This window comes from Thalassophryne amazonica, chromosome 21 (genome assembly GCF_902500255.1).
Source record: "Thalassophryne amazonica chromosome 21, fThaAma1.1, whole genome shotgun sequence".
Lineage (NCBI taxonomy): Eukaryota > Metazoa > Chordata > Actinopteri > Batrachoidiformes > Batrachoididae > Thalassophryne > Thalassophryne amazonica.
The window spans coordinates 20,815,741-20,837,800 of record NC_047123.1 but is presented as its reverse complement, the minus strand read 5'-3'; the positions used below and the strand labels follow the sequence as shown (position 1 = coordinate 20,837,800).

The window sequence follows — 22,060 nt, the reverse complement described above, 5'->3', positions numbered from 1 at the left end:
TGGAATAAAATTCACCAGATTTGTCACTAGTTGGTATATAGGATTTTTAATCACAACAAAAGTCACTAAATCTTGCAATGAAGTCCTTAAATTGGTAACAATGGTGCCAGGTACTGGCCATCACTGCTAGCAAGTAGCTGCTAGCTTGCACTTGACTGTCCTTTCTGAGCAGATATTATTGCAAATATCTGAGATAACATGGCATACTGTGTGGCTCATTGCACTCACAGATCTCTAAGAAGTCTATGCCCCAGCATTTCTGTTGAGTGAAAAATTTGTATTAATTTGTATGTTAGCATCATTAGCACTAATTAGCAACTATCAATACCCTGCTGACATTAACTACAGTTACGTTACAGTTGCGTCTATAACTAACTACGTGAGTTATAGACGCAATATGCTAGTTTTTAAGGCTAGCACAACCCTGTCCACAAAGATATGCAATAATCAAACATCTAAACCAAGGTTACCTATCTGTTTAGCCTTAGCTAGCTTGGTAACTTTGAGATAAGTGGGTGTGTTTGGGCTTTATTTGTCCCAGCAGTGCCACGCTGATTTTGCATATGCTCCACCCCCCTCACTCATATCCAGATTGGCCAGCCATTAGGTGGAATTGTGCACTGCCAACATGGCAACATCTTAAACCAACCTGCTTGAGCTTCAAACCTGCTCGACAGAAAACCCATGGAGTGTTTGTGTATTATATTTGCTCAGTAATGGGGAATGTATGAGTCAGTTGCATATGTCCTCAGAGTTCACTTAGTGAAGCAAACAGGAACAGATACTAATTTAATAATGCTGTTTTTATTGCTTCTCATTTATCGGCTTAATCCGTTATACCCCAAAACACCCACAAAACCAGAAAAACTTGACCTTCACTTGATCTAAGCTAATAATCATCTGCACGTTACCTCAAATCCTCTATGCCATGTTTTAGCTGCCGTTTTGTACATGTTTTAACCCCCCGTCTACCTTTGCTTTTGGTTCCCCGTGCAATGCAAACATGTGAGACGGCATTTACATTTTTAATAGAGTGGACCCAGAGAGACACAGGGCAGGTTTCAACTTATGCTGTGCATTAATAAGTCATCGGCGAGAGAGCGAGTGTGAGAGTGATCGTCAGTGACAGTGTGGGGTACTTTTACCGACTAATATTTGAAACAGACATGGGGCCAAATACAAAAGTATTTGTATTTGAAAATACTTAAATACATTTTTCAGAGTATTTGTATTTTCTGATTTTGAATTCAAAGTATTTGTATTTCAAATACATCGCTGATACCAAGTATTTCCAAATACTTTTACAAATACTTTTCAAACTTGGGAATCTCTGTGGCACCATGCTGAATATAGATTGTGATAGTTTGATTATTGCCTGTGATATTATAGTAGTGAATTTGTGATAAAACATTCAATCCTTTACTTATCAATAGTATTTGGTCATGCTATTTTCACAATAAATTGTCACCGGTTTATCAGTTTTTGTGTTGATTTGTTGTTTATAGTTCATAGAAAGTATTTGTATTTGTATTTGAAATACTCAAAATATAAAGTATTTCTATTTGTATTTGAAAAAGTACAAAGTATTTGTATTTGGAATTCGAAAATCTAAAGTATTTGTATTTGTATTTAAATACAATGCAAAGCATTTGACCCCATGTCTGATTTGAAAGTTGAGTTGTTGTGACTGTACAGGACATTAAAGAGATATTAAAGACATTAAAGCGACATTAATGAGAATAGATTATAAACTGTGGTTGACAAAGCCAAGCTACACCACCGAATGCAAATCCAGGCGAATACATGGACATAGAGAAAGTGCACGCGCGCAATGTCTGGCGTACACTATGAGATCATTATGGTTGAGCTTTGCCGAGTGCCGCTGTAGTGTAAAAAAGGGTTTTGTTTCTTAAACATAAAAGATATAGATTTATCTATTTGTTCATATCTTGCGCAAAGGTGAAAAGAAATATGCAGTTCACATTGTTACCTCTTATACTTCACTAGCACTTGTTACCGCCACCCTAAATCTTACCAAGCACTGTGTTTCAGCCTGACACTCTTGCACAATAAGACAGCTCATAGCCCTCAGGGTGTGATACCTGGCCCGGGCAGATTCCATCTGAACCTCAGCCCTCACCAACAAGCAAAAAAAAAAAAAAGAAAAGAAAAAAGCTTCTCAAGCAACATTCACCAAGTCATCTGGTATGCAGCAAGCGTTAGCACAGAAAAATGCTTTGTAAATATTGTTAAATATAGAACAGACAGTCTGAGAGGGAACGTTACTTCAGAGGGAGGTGCTGGGCAGTGGAAGGCCTCTCCTCCATTGTTTGGCGGGATCTTACAGCAGGTTAGCTTTTAACTGGATTCCGGGACAGCCAAACATGCGGGACAACTATAATCATGGTAAGACCTCACTGTGTATGTGTGGTGACTTCCAGAGATGAGAACTTCAGGGTCGTTTGGGTCGAATTGTACTGTCTGCAAGTTATGGCCACTGCTTGTTTTGGTTCTATGACGTTTGTGCACGACCTGTTTGACCTTTAATCAACAAGGCTGGGAATGTCAACAACCTTTTCAGATTAGAGTACAACCCACTGAGCTGTGTCGAACACAAATGTACTGAAGCAGAATGAAAACAGTAATGGAAACAATGCAGTATTATCACTCCTTTGATGTTTACACACATTGTTTGTTTCACTGGTACCGGTTATAATCATTACATAAACCTTATGTTTGAAATCTGTGCCACCAACTTGTCGATGTAACATCACTCCTGTATCCATGCAAAGAATTTTTAAATTACACATTTTATCAAAATGTGATTGCTACTTTCACTTAGTAATACATTCAAGTACTGATATATAGCTTAGCATTAGCAATAGCGTTATGCTCAATAAACTTTATGTATTCCTTTGGTTTTATAGTGACTTTGTCTTATGTTTTTCTAATTTTATAGTCTGTTAACTTTATACCAAATTAGTTATGCTAAATAACCTTTATAGTGCCTTAAGTCTTATGTTTAGCTAATCATTCTAAGTTATCATTATGCTAAATAAATATTATATTCTATTAGCTTATTTTAGGTTTATGCTAAGTATACAACTTGTCAGCTTTATACAGTTTACTTTTATGCTCAATAAACTTAAAATTCTGTTCACTTTATAGTAACTTGGGCTTATGTTCTGCTAAGTATTACATTGAGTTAGATTTATATTCAATAAACTTAAATCTCTGTTAGCTTTATAGTAACTTAGGCTCATGTTTTGATAAGTATTACATTGAGTGAGGTTTGTATTCAATAAACAAATCTGTTAGCTTTATAGTAACTTATGCTTATGTATTGCTATGTATTACACTAAGTGAGGTTTGTATTCAATAAACTTAAATTTTTGTTAGTTTTATAGTAATTAGGCTTATGTTTTGCAAATTTTATATTCTATTAACTTTATGCCATGTTAGTTATGCTCAGTTACCTTTATATTCCGTAAGCTTTATGGTGCCTTAGTCTTACATTTAGCTAATTATTCTGAGTTAGCTTTACACTAAATAAATATATTAGCTTTTTTTAGGTTTATGTTAAGTGACCTATTAGTTTTATACCAATTTAGTTTTATGCTCAATAAACTTAAAATTTTGTTAGCTTTACAGTAATTTAGGCTTATGTTTTGCTAAATATACATTATCTTGACATTATCTTGACAGTTTTATTATGTTCACTTTATAGCAACTTAGGCTTATGTTTTGTGAAGTATATATTCTGTTAGCTTAATACTGAATGAGGTTTGTGCTCAATAAGCTTAAACATCTGTTAGCTATAGTGACATTGGCTTATGTTTTGCTAATTTTATATTCTGTTAACTTGTGCTCAATAAACTTTAGATTCCATAAGCGTTATAGTGCCTTAGCTTTATGTTTAGCTAACTATCCCAAGTTAGTTTTATGCTCAATAAATATTAGATTTTAGGACCTTTTTCTAGGTTTAAATGTATAGACCGTTTGCTTTATACCAATTTAATTTTATGCTCAATAAACTTAAAATTTTGTTAGCTTTATACTAACTTAGGCTTATGTTTTGATAAGTTTATAATCTATTCGCTTCATTATGAGTGAGATTTGTGCTCAGTAAGAAACTTCTGTTAGCTTGATAGCAACATGGGCTATGTTTAGCTAAATTTAAATGCTGATACATTATTACAGAGTGAGGTTTGTGCTCAATAGTTTTACATTCAATAACTTTTATATTTGGTTACCTGTATTTTGAGTGAGCTTCATGCAAAGCTAGCTTTGTGTTCTGTAGGCCTTACATTGAGTTTGCTTTGTTTTTATGCTTTGACTAAAATCTCGGCATGTACCCTCTAAAATGCGATGTGTGAATAGACTGACAAATGACTTGATCCCCTCTAGGTTGTTCACACAATAATTCAAAAACAATGACTGCTATTCCCCTGTATGTCTCCATATTAAAACGTCATGTAAGTAGGGTACAGTTTAAAATTTGATTAACTTTAATGCACCAGATCAAAACAAAAGAATGTTTGTTCATATATCCATATACCCATCTGCTTCCTGGACTGGTCAGGTTAAGCTGAAGGGAATAAGCTTATCATCCCATACATGATGGAAATTTGGAGCAATTACATATTGCATTTTGCTTTATTTCATTTCCAAAACATATATGTCAGATGGCCATGGTAACTGCTGCTAGCATTGTTATATATTATGTATTGTTATATTTGCATTATTTTATATCCAGTTAGCTTCAGATAGTCATTTTTAAGGTTTATTTATTAAACAAAAAACACCAGTATCCAATATAAAATTATAAAATATAAATAAATGAATACAAATAAAATAAGTAAAATGTGTGACCAATTTGAAGCTTTATTTACACCTCTTCATGTTTTTGGTGATAAGACAACACTGAAATTTCACCCTTTTTTAAAGACAATTGAGAAATACAATTTTTATTTTTATTTTTAAGTCATCATTGGTAATAAACACATTAAGTTTGCAAATTACAATAAATAAATAATGTGCTGTCATCCTAAAATACAACTGTGAGACACCGCCTAGTTGTTGTATTTATTTATTTATTTCCAGTCAGTATACCCAGACTGTCACATACATGAAGGTAGTGAAAGGGTTAAATTCTTCAGAATGGAAAGACTGACTTGAGAGGCCCGCCAAATGAAACCAGGGCAGAGGCAGATTTGGAAAACCAAACACTCCGTCGTCATTTCCCCTGGAAAAGTTTGGACACAACTTGATGCCTTCACGTACTGAAATAAGTGTCGGAATTCGCATCAGCATACACAGAACCAAATGTGTGTGCGCCAAATTGAAACAAAGCTGCTGCTGAATAGGAAGATGTAACTCTTTGTGCAAGAGAATTCACCCATATGGAAAAAAAAAAATAAATAAAAAGATAGAATGTACTTTGTTGCTCCAAAGGGTATTTATTCACATTTATTTCAAGTATACACTTGCTTCGATAACAATCACAACATACAACACAGTACCTGTTGAATGTTTGGACATACTTTCACTTCATTTCATGTTTATTCATTAACCATAATGCAATAGTGCAAGCGTGCAAAATTGTTGGAAGAGTTCCAGTGTGGCACTATTCTTTTTACTTTCTTTATTTATATATTTATGTTTTAATCACCATTTATGCTTCAGTAGGGAATACTTTTTACAAAACTACATTACATCGCATGGCTAACTGATACGAAAGCCACTACTGTATATACTACTATGCGTTACAATGACTGGGCCGTGCTAGCTAGCACATAGTGTGGCGACAATATAATAGTGAACTGCCACACACAAAATGTATTTGTACTATCAAGTATTTATTTAAAATTGAGTGGAAACTATATGTTTTACAGTACAACAGCTTATGCTTCAGGAGGGAATAACTTTACAAAACAACAAGTGAGAATAAATGGAATATGACAGTCACCACTTTAAGGTAGTAGGATTAGCAATACAATGAGTGGGCTATGAAGTGGGCTATGCTAAGCAGCTGGAGCATAGTATGGCCACAATGTAATAATAAAAATTACACAAAATGTATTTGTACTATCTGGTATTGTCTTAAACCAGACTCCAAAGTATGTTGATGTTTTTAGAACATCTTATACTTCAGTTGGGCAGAATTTTGATCAAATTAAATCATACGTCATAAGTAGCTTATATCACAGCCTCCATTTTTGACATCATATTGGATTTTTTTACACTTTCACCAGGACAACAGTAATTAGTTTCTTGCTTGTTAGTATGCAGACCCCATATGAAACTGCTTTTGAAAGCTTGGTTTAAGCTTCTGTGATACCGTCTTAATCTGCAAAGAATGTTACGTATCTGATCGCCTCTACAGTTTGCCACTGGGGGCAGTGTCGCATTTAATACCAGAAAGCATGTATAATCTATTTAAAAGAAGTCATTAGCCTGTTAGCGTAGCATCTTACTATGTCCGTCCTGGGGATATAAAAGATATTAGTTTCTTGATTTTGATGTAAACATCACATTCTGAAATAATCATTTCAATAAGTAATTTTGTCATATCATAGAGATAATGTGCTGGATGATAGGTGGATATAGACGTCTGTGACATATGTCACAAAAGTCTAAAACTGGCTGTTTTATGCCTAATTTTTACTTAAAACAGTGGGGTTTTTCCATAAAAAAATTAAAGAATAAAAAACACATTGAACATATTGACCATAAAACTCCAAGCATATTTAACTGTTATAAACTTTTGACACAATATACCCCCTTTAAATTGGTGACTACATATTACACTCATATAAAAACCAGTTTGTTGTCATTTATTACATCACCGAGAGAATACACTGGATTTGTTGGATATAGATGCCCGTGACATATGTCACAAAAGTCTAAAACAGCTGTTTTATGTCTAAGGTTTGCTTACAACAGTGAGGTTTCTCCATAAAAAAAATTAAAGAATCAAAACACTTTGAACATGTTGACCATAAAACTCCAAACATATTTAACTGTTATAAACATTTGACACAATATAACCCCTTTAAATTAGTGACTGCATATTACAGTCAAATAAAAACTAGTTTGTTGTCATTTTATTACATCACCGAGAGAATACACTGGATTTGTTGGATATAGATGCCCGTGACACATGTCACAAAAGTCTAAAACAGCTGTTTTATGTCTAAATTTTGCTTAGAACAGTGGGGTTTCTCCATAAAACATTAAAGAACCAATAACACTTTGAACATATTGACCATAAAACTCCAAGCATATTTAACTGTTATAAACATTTTACACAATATAACCCCTTTAAATTAGTGACTGCATATTACACTCACAAAAACTAGTTTGTTTGCTATATAGCAGGGAGAAGCAGAAAGAGCCAAATAAACAAATTTTAGTTGCATTTGCTGCGCCTGCTCCAGAACCACAAAAATTCAACTTTACATGGGCACTTGAACGCAGCGTTTTACAACTTCACTGCGTGCACTTCACTGAAGAGAGAGAGCGGGTCAAAACTTCACTGCGGCACTTCTTAAGCGCCGATCGCGCAGATCTGCGCACTTCTGTTGTGTCAAATCCTTTAGTGGACGAAAAGAGAAAGGCAGCACGTTAATCGGACACGTGCGCCACAGCGCGGGCGCAATAACTCTGCGCAAAGTTTGAAACAAAAGCCGTTTATATGCTGCTTGAGAGGGAGTGAAAAGTTTTCTTCACACTGAGGGTGAGTGGATCTTGGCATCAGGAGCTGCTGAGGGTGATCTGTCACTTTTCTGTGATGACTTTCTGCTCCCTTTCTCTCTTTATCCTGGTGCAATGATTTTGTTTTTGTCCTATGCTCTGTAGGAAGTTTTTTGTTCAAAAACCAAAATCATGTTCACAACCTACGTAAAGGGTCTGAATGATATGGTATTTCCTACGGTAAGCGGACAGGTTCCAAGTGTTCCTGCATGGCTTTGCTGTGCCAAGAGATGCATGGCTCCAAGAACACACTGATCCTCACCTAAAACCTGCACCGCCTCGCTTTGTTCATGGCATATTTTAATGACTCTGCTGCCTGATGACACTACTTTTCAGTTTGCACATGTTCGTGCATGTTTCTGAACTGCTTCTGTCCATTTAGGCTGAGACGTGTCTCTGCTTTGCTTTTTAGTCTGACAGCCCTGAGGAGCAGCCGAGCACCGGGGTCCTGGGCCGCATCGGGAGCTGGTTCTCTCCGTGGAGGACAAAAGTTGCTCCCAAAACGCCTGAAAATGCCTCCCCGAGTTGTGATCAGTCTCTTGGGTCAGCGGGAGAAAAGCAGAGCGAGGAGTCTGTGAGAGCACAAGCAAGGGAGGAGGCGCAAAGCTCTGGGTCGGACCAACTTGGTCTCTCCAGAGACATTTGTGAAGAGGGGGACGCCACGCAGTCTGCCCACAGAGGCGGCCTTACAGTAGGCAGCAGTGAGCCAGGGTGCGGAGGTCCAAAAGAGGAGGAGTTTGCGAAGAACAAGAGGAAGAGAACAGGGCAGGACGAGGAGAAGGAGGAGGGCAGCAACGGTACTCCGGGAAGCAGGAATTCTGCCCTCATTGAGACTGCCAGCTGTCTGACGCATCTCACTTCCTCCTCCGTGCAGGGAGTGGCGCTGCACTCAGACCAGGCCCTGGCAGGCAGGAGGCTCCACGTGTACCTGGAGGAGACCAGCGTGATCCACAGCAATCAAGACGCTGGCGCCCAACAGCAGGTGGTCCGGACCGAAGTCAAGAAAGAGCTGCAGGTCCGCTCCAAGTCGAAGAGCTCAATAGGTTCAGAAGATGACAACACAAATGCAGAGCCTGCTGTAGACACAGAGAGCTCACCGACAACACCGAAAGACTTGTTAGAACCTGAGGCGGATGACATGGGGCGCAAAAACCCAACTAGAAGGAGACCCAGGAAGAACAGTCAGGGTGATGGAGAGAGCAGCTCCCAGGATAGCACGCTTTCAAAAGCCCCACCTGAGGGCTTACCTGCATCAGATAAGTCAAGAACTGCTCATCAGGGAGAGTGCTCAGGAGAATCATCCATAAGCTCCGCCTCCACTAACAATCCCGCCTCTGAGGCCTCGCCTGAAGGAGGGCAGGATAGCTCTACCTCACCTGATGGGGTTAAAGATTTGGACAATATTACCGCCAGTCTTACGCACGCGGTTGATGGAGGTGAAAGTATGGATGACAACGACAGCCTTTATAGGGTGGAGAGGAAGACGGAGACTCCGGAATCCAAACGCAGGAGTATTAAGGTTTCTCGGAGCGAGGTGAAGCTTTTTACAAAGAATGTGCCCCTACGTGCAGATCATAATCTGGCAGGAGATAAGAAGGGTTTCGGGTCGGTGTTAAAGAACACAAAAGATGAAGTGGAAGGTAAACCTAAACCGGACTCTGACACAAGGTAGGTTTAACCTTGAAAGTGATTTCTTTAATTTTGTGAAATCCAACCCAACAAAGGAATAAATGGGATTTTTTTCCCCCCCCAAAACTACCATTTGAGATAGTGCTCAGAATGAGTGAATGTTTAACTTTAACACAGTACCTTAGTTGCTACGGGTGGTTTTTATCACAGGTGTATTCATGGTGAAACAATCCTGTGACTCAAAGTCTAAACACAAAGTCCAAACTGGATTTAATAATAGTATATAACATGTTGGACCAAATGTACTTGAAAATGTTTTGCATTTTACAAGTTCGAATTTTGTTTGAGAGCTTTACCTCTTCACACAGGTTACTAGGTTTGAAGAAAATCGCTGAGGAGCCTAAGTCAATCATTGGCCGGATTGCGGATAGAATCCACTTCTTTGAGCCTCAGACCGCGGCGGGAGGAAAGCAGACCTTGCAAACCCCAAGGAGTGCCGATGTCTCTCCAGTCAGGAAAGATACAGAGAAGCTGAAATCAGACGTTGCGTCCTCATATCAAAAGTCAAAATCAGCCGAATGTCACGACCATGACAGGTCCACTTCTGCGTCACCTGCTAGGGAGAAAATGCCGACGGTTATGGAGTGTGCAAGGAATTTTACAGAAGCTTCTGGAACCGTGGTGAGAAAAGCACCGCCTCAGAAGCCAGCCATGACAGGAATGTCTAAAAAAAACACCCGCTCTGCGCTAGGGACAACATCAGTGTCAACCAAACTGGACATTCAGGATGAACTGGATAGCAAAGCCCGTATACAGGTGCCGACATTATCAGAGACCAGAGTCAAACCAGATGATCGAGATACCACTGCTGTTGGGGTAAAGCCACATTTCCCTAAAGAAGAGTCAACTAAACCCAAAACAAACCATGGCTTGGAGGTGGTAAAAACAATAGAGCAAGAAATTAATAGTGTTAAGTTGGGTATTTCTGCAGAACTGACCAGTAACATTAATCAGCAGCCCAAAGGCCCTGGGAGACCAGGCACTCGTTCTAAGAGGAGGAAAAGTAAAGAGCCAGCAAGTCCAATCAGCCCAAGCAGTGAAAGCAAACTAGAACAAATTACAAATCAGCAGGAGGTTATTCTCGGTCAACAGGAAGTGGTAGATAATAGAAGAGAGGGCGCATCTGCCGCCAAACAACCTGCTGAGACTGTCTCCTTACAATCTCATAAACCCAGAGGAAGTGCCTCGGATAAAGACTCGCTAACTGATAGAAACCAGCGGGCACTTAAAAAAACATCACAGAGTCAGAACACGCCGGTAGATTTGATTTTGCAAAGGGACAGTACTGAAAAACCGGGACATGTGGGAATGCCTGAGCTGTCAGTCAGTAAAAATGAATCTGACACCACTGTTTGTAGCAGCAGAACAACAAAGCCTCTTGACAAAGATCCTATTATTTTAGTCCAAAAGGATGAAGGAGCAGGGGGGGTGATGGAAAAGTTCCCAGAGGACCAATTACCTCAACAAATTATTGAGAAGACCCTTTCATTGGTGCGAGAAAAGCAGGTTGGACATCCTGAATCCCAGTTACCAGTACAGTCTGAGTCACAGCCTAAAGGAGAAGCAAAACAGCCCCAAAATATAGACCTGAACTTAAATCACCCGGAGATTAAAGATTTGACAAAAGCACAAAAGCTACAAAGTGAACCACAAGACTTGTTAGTTTCCAGTCAAAATAATGCCAAAGACACTGCTTTAGAGAGCGGGCAGAGGGTCTCAATGACAAATGGTAGTGTTGCTACGAAATATGAGAAAAAGCACACTGAGGGAAAAGTGGAAACTAAGCCAGTTGAAGTCTCAGCAAAGCAAGAGTTGGAATCCGGTGCATTTGGGCCATCCGACTTGATAGTTCATATAGAACCTCTAAATCAGACGGCGATCACTCATCCAGAAATGGGTGCCATCACGAAGTCTAATAAGGCTCTTAGGGGGACCATCAATGATGAAAGTGGTAGGGAACCTTTTGCTGGAGTGGTATTTACAGATGTGCCCAAATTGTCAGCACAGCCTAGAAGTGAAACACAGCCAGCAAGGACTGGAGATGAGCCAGGAGCTAATTCTGTATCTGTGGAAAAAACAGAGAAATTTGCTGGTGACTCACACACACATGGAGCTAATGATGCAGAGTTTCCCAGCTCCAAACCTATTACCAAAACAACGAAAGCAGCCGAGAAAGTTAATGTAAAAGGTGGCAATGACACTCCACTGCAGATAATGGCACAAGTGGCAAAAGAATCATCTATTGTGTCCGACGAAAAGCCTTTTCCTACTTTGATGTCCAAATCAGTGAGCCATGAAGGAGCAAAGCAGGATGCAAGGAGTACAAGTTCAGTTGTTGAATCGGTGGCTTTAGGAGACAAAGGGTTAGGAGATATAAAGAAATGGGCTGAGAACCACCCACAGTGTGAGATATCAAGAAATGCAGGGGATATAAATATCCCTTCGGAAAACTTTACAGAGAAAATCAACTCTGCTGGCAGAAATAGCTGTGCGATAGAGACGTCTGACAAAATCATAAATACACAGGTGAATGAACTCCCGTTGGTTGCCGCTACCTCCGAGCTCCCGAAACTTTTTACAACGTCCATTGTAAATAGTGAGCCAACTGAAACTCTGAAAGCTCCCAGTCATGACAGTAACACGATCCAACACTCCAACGAAAGGTCACCGATGGCCTTTGAAAAAGGTCACCGATGGCCTTTGATCTCACCCGAAGCAACGGAAAAAACAAGGCAGATCCCTTCTACGAGCACCCGGAGCTATAGGAAAGAGGAGATATCTAACAAAACATTAGGTACAGAGGTGACTCAAAAGTCATGTATTGCTGTTGGCGATGTGGACAAGGTTCCACAGGTACACACAGTCGGTACGGAACTGCTCAATAGCAACTTAAGCCAAGCTCTAAAAACACCTGCTTCCACTGAGATAAGTAACGAGAGCCTTGACTCCAACCAAAAGTCATTCATAAAAAAGCGCCGTTTACCATGGGGACGAAACAGAGATTCAGTGACTCAGGATGCCCCCTCTAGTTGGCTCGATGTGGATATTCCAAAACAAAAACTAAAAGTATCAGAGCCTAGACTCAGTTCTTCTGGCAGTGAGAGCAATCTTCTGGATGCATCTAGTGAGCTAGATGATGAGGACTTCATTGAGAGAATAAAGAATCTTTGCGCCCCTTTTTCTCTCCCACCTCGCAAACACAACCCCCTGCGGCAACCCCAGCCACCTTTTGCCATGCCTGCCATCAAGGAGGACCACTATGAGAAGACTTTTGACCCTGAAGAGTTTACATTTGGCTTGAGGCAAATTAAGTTCTCCTTTGAAACAACAACGGGACTATTAGCAAAACTCCAAAGCAAAGAGAATAAACCTGCAATAAAGCCTGCCCGGGCTAGCTTGGCAGACAGGTCTATGTTACTCAACAGTCTGGACTCCTGCTCTCATCTCAGAGACAAGAGTCCTGTGAAGGGTGTAGAGCCTGAAGAGAAAGATGACCAGCCTAAACTGAAGTCTCGCTTAGAAAGGAGCAGGGTCCTCAGCAGTCTCTATTCCTCAAGCATAAGAGACAAGAGAAATGGATTCCAAGAAGAGACTGAAAGCTCAAGCGCCGATGATATGTCACCTAGAGAACCCCCAAAATCTGGCCCTCTACCACTGACCCAGCCGAGCTCTCAGTCATTAATGGAACCTAGCCTTTCACTATCACCCCAAACTATCCCCCCATCGTCTGGTCCCACATCAGTGCCCAAACTTATCCCACCATCATTAACCCAACCTAGCTCCCCTTCATTGCCAGAAACTAGCTCCCCATCTCTAACTCAGTCTATTCCTACATCAGCGCCCAAACCTATCTCACCATTAGCAACCCAACCTAGCCCCCCTTCATTGCCAGAAACTAGACCCCCATCTCTAACTCAGGCTATTCCCACATCAGCGCCCAAACCTATCTCACCATCAGTAACCCAACCTAATCCCCCTTCATTGCCAGAAACTAGCCCCCCATCTCTAACTCAGTCTCTTCCCAGATCAATGCCCAAACCTATCCCACCATCAATAACCAAACCTAGCCCCCCATCATTGCCAGAAACTAGCTCCCCAACTTTAAATCATTCTATTCCCACATCAATGCCCAAACTTATGCCATCAGTAACCCAACCTAGCCCCCCATCACTGCCAGAGACTGGCCCCCCATCTTTAACCCAGTTTAGACCCACATCATTATCCCAACCTATCCCGCCATCAGCAACCCAACCTAGTCCCTCACCATTGCCAGAAACTAGCCCCTCATCGTTACCCCAATTTAGCCCTTCATCAGTACCTCAACCTCTCATGTCAAATCCAGCAGCCACAGCTCCCCTGAAAGATAAACGTGGTCAGCAAAGCCTTGTCTCAAGTGGCACAGCTGATGGCCAGTCTACAGAGGCTGTGGTCAGTGACTCATGTCCTTCACTTCCCTCCTTTAACGACATCAAGCTTCCAGAATATTTAGAGAAGTACCTCCATCAAGATGGAGCAAAGCCAGAACAGAGTGAAAAAGGACAAGAGGAAGCCAAAATGGAGGTTAGTTTCTCTGTTACTACTTACCAACAGAAAATGTTTATTGTAATGTAGAGGTAGTAACTTGTTTAGCATAGTTCCATGTGTACCTCATGACAAACTCTCCAACAACCATCAGCATTAATGATTGGTCCAAGGGGATGGGGAGGTGATAACTATGTGCTCTGTTTTACAATTTCTACAATGGTCAAATTAAAGCACATTTAATTGGTTTTATTTGTATCTGATAGTTTTTCTGTCCCTGTATCAGGATACTGGAAGCATGACATCACCGGTCCCTGGAAGTGAACTGGACCTGAAGGGAAAACCAAGTCTTGTGCTTCCTGATACTTTGAGTTTTCCCAGGATTCCTCAAACCACACACTCAGCAGTCTCTGAGCTTAAACAGCAACAGGGACTAGTTAGTCAGAATGTAAGTGTGGCACATATACATATGTATTATAAAAGATAACTAATTGCCGAGTATGACAAATACAGTTTGTAGACATCTTTGAAATGTTTATGGATTTTTAGATGTAACCATTTCATTAATCCTTGTCAGCCAAATTGACATTTAATATAATTTGGACACCATTAAAGTCTTTTGTTCATCATGTTTCTTTAGTATCATTAAGGTGATATAGACCTTCATATAGATTAGTTGAACCTGATGTTACTGCTCTCACTTTTTTGAAATGTTCAAGTCAAACTGCTAAACTTGAAAGTTTCTGAGACCTGTCATTGCACAATATGAACACTGACAAATTATCCAAGTACCCAAAAACTAAATTACATGTAGTGCAGAATGACCCACTTGTCCATCCATCATGCATGAGTCTATGGACATATTTCATCCCTGGGGAGTGGCGTTGGATATTAATTTTGGTGGCTAAATAACGTCTAAATAAATAAATTACCATTTATAATAAGTGTTTCCTGAGGCTTACTAGATGTATTTTCATAAACATTTTATTCATGTTAAAGCGGTGTTGAATAATTTTGATCATAACTGTATGCACCAAAAATGATGCTGTACATGTTGATATGGCACCTGAATGGTAATTGTAAATTGTACATGAACCATTTGGGAAAATACAATTAAGATGTGAGAAAATGAAATGTCAAGACCATCTGAGAGTTGGAGAAAGAACCTCCTGATTAACCTCTAGCTTCCTCAGGATGCGCATATTGCTCAACGATCTTTATTACTGAGGTAATAATAGTTTTTTTTCTTTGTAGGTAAGAATCACCAAAGGATTTCACCGGCGGCCTGGAAAGGTACGGTTGGCAGATCTTTGACAGCATAATAGAGACAAGATGGGGCGAGGAATCGAGACAGACAGCATTCTTTTCTGAAACATCTGCTTTTTATACGCTGTTCTTAGGGGTAAACATGGCACTGGGAAAAGACCAAGTACTTAGCTACATGTGATTACAATCATGGAATTAGGCAATACCAAAACAACACAAACTATGTGGTGGTCTATGACTTCAGAACTTTCTAGCTCAGGGAGAGATGTAGTCTCAATGCATTTGTCAACTAGTATTACTGATATACAATAAGGTTTTTAATTATTTTGTGAGTACTGGCATATACTTTGATTAAAAGACAGATATTCTGTATGTAGTAACATCTGTTTGGAACGTACTACCCAATACTGTCATACATACTGGTCATAAGCGATCAAGTAGTAGGGACACAATGCAGATATACAGCATCCTCCCCATTTTACCTGTCCTTTGACTTGATCATTTACAGATGACGCAGATGGACATACCCATGTATGTCAGAAAAAATTCTATTTTCCAACAGCAGATGGCTTTAAACAGTTGTATATTTGTAGAATGCCACAGCCCCTTGGACAACACTACCATTTCCATGTATGTCCGATATCATTTTTGAGTTTTCCCAGGAAAGTAGCAAAGTTAAAATATTTAATATATTACTAATCATTACTAAGGAGATAGTAGGCTGGCATTACCAGATGTATTTATTTGAACAGAATACACAAATTGCTCACAAAACGGCTTAATAAGCATGCTTCTGAGCTAACTATGCTAGCATATAGAGCTGTTATAGTGAATGGGTCACAGGTGCTAGCCAGTTAGCATGGATACTATAGCTAGATTATAGATAAATTATGTGACACGAGTGTATTTGTACATTATAGTACTATCTTACAACTGATGGCAAGCAGTATTTGTAGTGCATCAGTGAATCTAAAATATATATGGTTTTAGAGCAATTTTTTAAGCAGTATTTTGTAAAACTAAAGTTTGGAGCATGACAAGCTACTATAACATCTCCCTCATACGACAGCACAAGTGTTGCCAACTTGGCGACTTTCTCCTAAATCTGGCAACTTTCCAAACCCTCTTGACAACTTATTTTCTCAAAAGCGACTAGCGACAAATCTAGCTACATTTCCTGGCGTCACTGGAGACTTTTCTGGTGTTTGATGACTCAAAAGTGAAAGTTTCTGTTGTGACCAAGTGGCAGCAGGTCCCCCAGCTGACCGTAAAGCACTGTGCAGAGGGATATCTACAATCGTCCGCGTCAAACACTCACGCACGTTGCCTCCGCGGCTGTTCCCGCATTGAATGTCAAACATCACTCGGACTCGTTCAGCCTACTTACCTCGTTGCTGCGCTGTGACTAATTAGTCTCCAGGCTTTGAGAAGACCTGGCCTTTAGAAGTTATTTTATTTTAAGAAGTGATGGCCAATTTTAATGGCAAAATAAACAAACAAACCAAGAATCAAGTTTATTTGTAGTTCTAAATATTTTTAAAGTTGTTCTACTCACTTTTTTGTCTCTCCTGCAGCGTTTTTTTTTCTTCAAAACTTTATTTCAGCAAACGCATTAACCAACAGGAAATTAACAATTAAGGCTACAATAACAGTCACAGCATTATCATTATAAATAGAAAGAGATATAAAATAAAATTAATTGCACAGTAATAAAACTAAAGGGATTCTTTAACATTAATTCTCTTTAAAGCGTTCCTTATAGAGCGTGACAGTTTTGTGACATTTAGGAGAGTCTGCTTATATATTATTCAAATTCAGCCAGAAGTCCCTGTAAATTCCTTTTCAGTACTTTGCATTTATGAATATGGAATTTACCAAACAATATTAAAAGGTTAATAATGTATTCAATGGTCTCTCCCACATTTTCTTTTTCATAGAGCATCTGTTATGACATCATACTATGCAAAGAATATCCAAATTAGATGATGATGTCATTTAGCGACTTCTAGCGACATTTTGGACAGCTAATAGCTACTTTTCTTACTGAGGAGTTGGCAGCATTGAACAGCACTGAGGGCCATTGAATTGATTGCACCACGTGAGCTAGTACACCTGTTAGCAATCAATAAATAGGCAGTTATGTTAACGGAATGTATTTATATGAACCAGTATTGTATTTCTGTTCACTACAAATGACTGATCTAATTTGGGAACAGTTTTACTATGGTAGAGCAGAAAATTAAAAACATAAAAACATAAAATTAGAAGGGGCTAAAATTAGCCACTGCTACTTTGCCACTTTGCCATCTGGCGTTTCTTCCCTCTCTTTTGGCCAAATGTACAATATTTATATTCTTTTGGGATATAAACTTTGTTCTTTTACTTAATTTGTTTGTTTAAACATGTTTTTATTGAGAAACTGTTGAAAACAGTGTGCTATTAGCTCCTTGTTAAGCAGCGTTTTAGCTTTGTGAATTGTTTTTGTAGCATAGTGAAGTGTTTTTGATTGATGGTTCCTTTTGTGCGTTTTTTTGTCTTCATAATGCCCCCTGCAGATGGTGTTGTTTGAGAAAGCGCAGTTCAGTGGACAAGAATATGAGATTTACAGGGATGTAGCAGATGCTACCTCTTTGCAGCTCTCAACACTCATATCTGTGAAGATCGTTAGAGGATGGTAAGTAGCAATAATTAACATGGAAATCATTCCGGATGGTGAAGTATAGTCCTCATTAGTGTCAAGAGGTTTGGGGTTGACAGATTTTCCTGTTGAGACTTGTAGATCCAGCACGTGTAGTACTGGGAGGTAGAGGTGGGTGGATTGATCCTAATACCGATAATGCTGGTATTGATATTGAACGATCTTTGTGTAAAAAGATCAATACTCAAGTTTTTTTTTCTCTCCTGCACGCACTGACTGCTGCGCACAGAGATTCATCAAAGTCTACTCTCTGTCTGTAAGAGCAGCGCTGCGCTGTGTCACACAACACGTAGCAGCGCACCTTGTATGGTGGTTTGTCAGCCAGGAGAGTTTGTTTTAAGTTGTGTTGAGTGATTTTTTTTTTTTTTAAACGAAAATGTTGATTGTGATAATAAAGTATTTTTGTTGTATTTTGTATAATGTTTGGCTAAATTCTATCCTAGGTCTTTTGGATCCTTTGGATCTATGAAGCTTAAATATGAAAAAGTATCGATGGTATCGATATCGGCGATACTGGGCCTGTATTTACTTGGTATCGGATCAATACTAAAATTCCCAGTATTGTCCGCCTCTACTGGGAGGAGAGTTGCACATCTGCCTCTCTCCTGAAGGTAAAGTTATCAGATGGTTAACGAGATTACTGAAAAAAGTTTGAACCAATTTTCGCAAAGCTAGGGTGAAATTGTCGATGGTAAGTGGCTATTTGTTATTGGTTATTTGTTATAGCTCCAAACAGTAGCTACATGAGCCACAATACAGGAACGATGTATACTGGGGTTTATTTGATGCAGTCTAGTACAATTTTACATCTGTGTTTGCCACCACTCGGCAGAATTCAGGAAGTCTTTTTTTTCTGGAACTATGGAGATTCCAAGCCACCTCTGCCTTGTCTACTCTTGCCCCAGGAAAGGCATAGCAATCACCGACTAAGCGCCAAGAACTCAATATGATGTGAGACCTGCTTAAAATTTAAGAGAATTTCATCGTCGAACCTCAACAGGCAAATTGTTCCACAAAAAGTGGATTTGCCGAGTTGTTTGGAATACAGATTAATGCAGCAAATGAAGACTACAAAGCATGGGATGGTACATAAGGCTCAACAAGCTTTTTGAGATACAAGTACATAGTACTGCTTTTTGACAGTAAAATATGATTGGGGATACAGGCAGTGCATCAGCCATGGATATCTATCCGATCTTATATGCTAACACTATCTCCTGCTAGCATTTTCTTTCATTTGGTCCATTAAAAGTAGGAATGTCTGGTATAAATAAATATAACACTCATCTGACATTCTGTCATATGATGATATCTTTCTGCTCTTGCTAGCTGGGTGCTTTATGAGAAACCTGACTTCCAAGGACGTTCCATTCCCTTGGAGGAGGGGTGCACGGAATTGACAAATGTGTGGGCAGAGTCTGACCTGGAGACACAACCAGAAATCAACCCGCCAGTGCTGATTGGCTCCATTCGGCTGGTTGTCTGGGTGAGTACATTGATAAATGCGCATGTTAATATCTGCAGCGCCATATGGCCACAGGCAATGCGTTATTGCTTTATTGATATTCACAGCAGACTCCTTTAGAAAATGACTGACTAGACTTTCCTTCCCTGAAAGCAGAGTCTTGAAATGGATTCTTCTTATTTCCAATCATACATGGTCACAATGCAAAAGGCTAGATTACATGTAGTGCAAGTCGAACCTTTTTTGTACTTCTGTTAACTGCGCTGTTTGTTTCCCCATCGCTATAGGACTACAGCATTCCCCATATCGATCTATTTGCGGAACCAGAGGGCCGCGGCAGGATAACGGCGTACAATGACGATGTCGTAGAGACCGGAACATTTGGTATCCCACTGACCACTGCTTCCATCCAAGTGCATTCTGGGGTGTAAGTGTTGCCAGTTCAGTAAATGTGTGCATTTGGATCTACAGAAGATGTGACTGATCTCGTTTTCTGATTAACGGGTTTAACGTTCCAAGTGGTGAGGCTTTGGATGTCGCTATAAGACGCCACCTAAGTCCTGGCCAGCCCATAAATGGGTAAAGGGGTGGAGCTTGGGCAACAGTAGTGTGACCTGAGTTAAGGAATGAAGCCCAAATACACCCACCTGTCTCAGTTACCAAGCTAGCTATGGCTAACGGGCTACGTAACCTTGGTTTGGGTGAATGATTAACACATATTAACGGGTAGCTTGGTTGCAGGTATTAAAACAAAAACTATGACGGGCATATTCCTTCAATAATAACTATGGCAACAACAGTGTAGCCAATGTTACCAAGCTAATGATAACCACAATGGTGCCAGCATCCTAATTAAATAATACAAAAATTTCAAAGTTCTTGGATGGTCCGTCACACAGTTAACTGCACAGCAAGCCATATTATCTCAGATATTTGTCATGAAATGCTTAGAAAGTTCAAACACAGTCAAGCTCACAGCAGCTAGCAGCCACCCACTGGAGGCCTTGAGCTGTGGCTCTGGACCCAGCATACATTAGCTGTCACTCAAAGTGACCATGCTTTTAACCATTCATAACTTTATTCCTTAAAATAACAAACTGATGAGTTATGCAAAAATTCACCCCGCATGTAGTCATCATGGACGGATAAACGCACAGTAAAAACAAACACCACTTTTTTGCTGTAAACATGTTTATTAGAGATTTTAATATGCAATTCACTGGAGGTTGACTCACTTTTGAAACCAGCCTGAAGCCCCCATTGAAGGATCTGCAGGTTTTGGCACTTCTGTGTTGCCTTCATATTTCAGCACTGGAGGTGGCTGCTTGCATATTTAATTAACAAAGATCTGGTGCATCAACGTTCACCAAATTCAACATGGTTTGTCCTCATTATATGATTCTACAATTAGATAAGTCACAAGAGAATATTTTGTATCGTTTTTGAGTTATTGTCTGCACAAGCTGACTGGGACGAACTAGCTCACTCCCTCACTCGCCCACACATTTATGTTTTTGCTGTTCAAGGGCCCTTAGGGGTTTATAGTCGCAAAGCTTAAAGTTCCAGTCCCCTGCATTGATTTATTGTTTAAAGTGATCAAAAGTAGAAGGTTATATGGCAACTTGGGACTTTTTTTTTAAATAATAGCATCACACCCTTTTGTTTGGCGTTAGCAAACAGCTCGGAGATAATGACAGTCGTAGCGTGTAGCCTGTGTTTACCGTCTTCAAGTTGATTGCTTCTCAGGAATGTCCATCCTGCTGTTGCATGTTCAAAAAGAGAGAGTTTGAACAGAAAGAAAGAAGACGTTAGAACGAGCTGCAGACGAAGGTGTGGCGGGAATTCAGCGAGAGCGTTGCCCACACGTGAGACAGGTATTGAGAACATCTGGTTCCCTGGACTTGATGGAAGGTAATGACGGCACAGAGTCTAACTATCTCTACAGCTCCACCTGCATTTTCAAAATTGCGTTCGGCCGCATCTCCACATTAAAGCTCCTCGTCGAGCTAATTGCTGTCAGCTGCCACCTCGCCTCGCAAATAATTCCGCCTCAGCAGCTCAGTGCGCCGTGTGGAACAGCAGATGCTCTTTTTTTTCCATTCTTTCCTCTTGTTTTTTTAAAACTAATTTAACAAGCTTCGACCTCAGTGGACATCCACAGTGTACACCAAACAAGCTGACTCACTCGTTCCTATTATTGTGTCACTTTTAGCTTCCTGACAACTGACTACATTTTTTTTTTTGCCAGAGGCTCACATCTGGTGATTATTAGAGCCGCTGCCTTGTGCTGAACAATATCTCAACAACGTCACGGGGTAGTGGCGCGTTTCCAGCAGCGGCTGCCCACTCTTAGATGGAATTTTAAAGGAAAAATGCTCAATTTCTGGGTTATTTTATTTAAAAACACAATTTGAACTTCAGGCCTACAGCCAGGTCCATAAATAGTTGTACCGTGACTTAATTTACATTAATCATTAATAAATATAAATATAACACAATTCTAAAATACCATCAGCCATATGAGCATAATTTGCAGTTGTTTAATTGGTATCCCAGTGCAAATAAGATATTATATATAAAGTTATACATTTATTGTTATTTACATTAATTATTAAAATCCTATAGTCTTACTTACAATTTGTACATGTTCAATAAAGCCCCTCGAT

General features: G+C 39.7%; 1 protein-coding gene across 3 annotated transcripts in view; it reads left to right on the top strand.

Annotated features, from left to right (window-relative positions):
* The first annotated feature begins 2,271 nt into the window (after positions 1-2,271).
* The window catches only part of LOC117503135 (nascent polypeptide-associated complex subunit alpha, muscle-specific form-like), a 51,696-nt gene continuing 31,907 nt past the window's right edge, over positions 2,272-22,060 (top strand). Inside the window, exons 1-9 of one of the 3 annotated variants that reach the window (XM_034162311.1) lie at positions 5,506-7,738; positions 7,861-7,935; positions 8,168-9,423; positions 9,753-14,004; positions 14,252-14,413; positions 15,220-15,258; positions 17,787-17,905; positions 19,259-19,415; positions 19,682-19,821. In XM_034162311.1, coding sequence (XP_034018202.1) covers positions 7,888-7,935; positions 8,168-9,423; positions 9,753-14,004; positions 14,252-14,413; positions 15,220-15,258; positions 17,787-17,905; positions 19,259-19,415; positions 19,682-19,821 — 6,173 coding nt within the window. In that variant the 5' untranslated portion in view covers positions 5,506-7,738; positions 7,861-7,887. Of the gene's footprint in view, positions 2,407-5,487; positions 7,936-8,167; positions 9,424-9,752; positions 14,005-14,251; positions 14,414-15,219; positions 15,259-17,786; positions 17,906-19,258; positions 19,416-19,681; positions 19,822-22,060 lie in introns of those variants that run through there. The other 2 variants (XM_034162312.1, XM_034162313.1) reach the window with 2 other exon arrangements.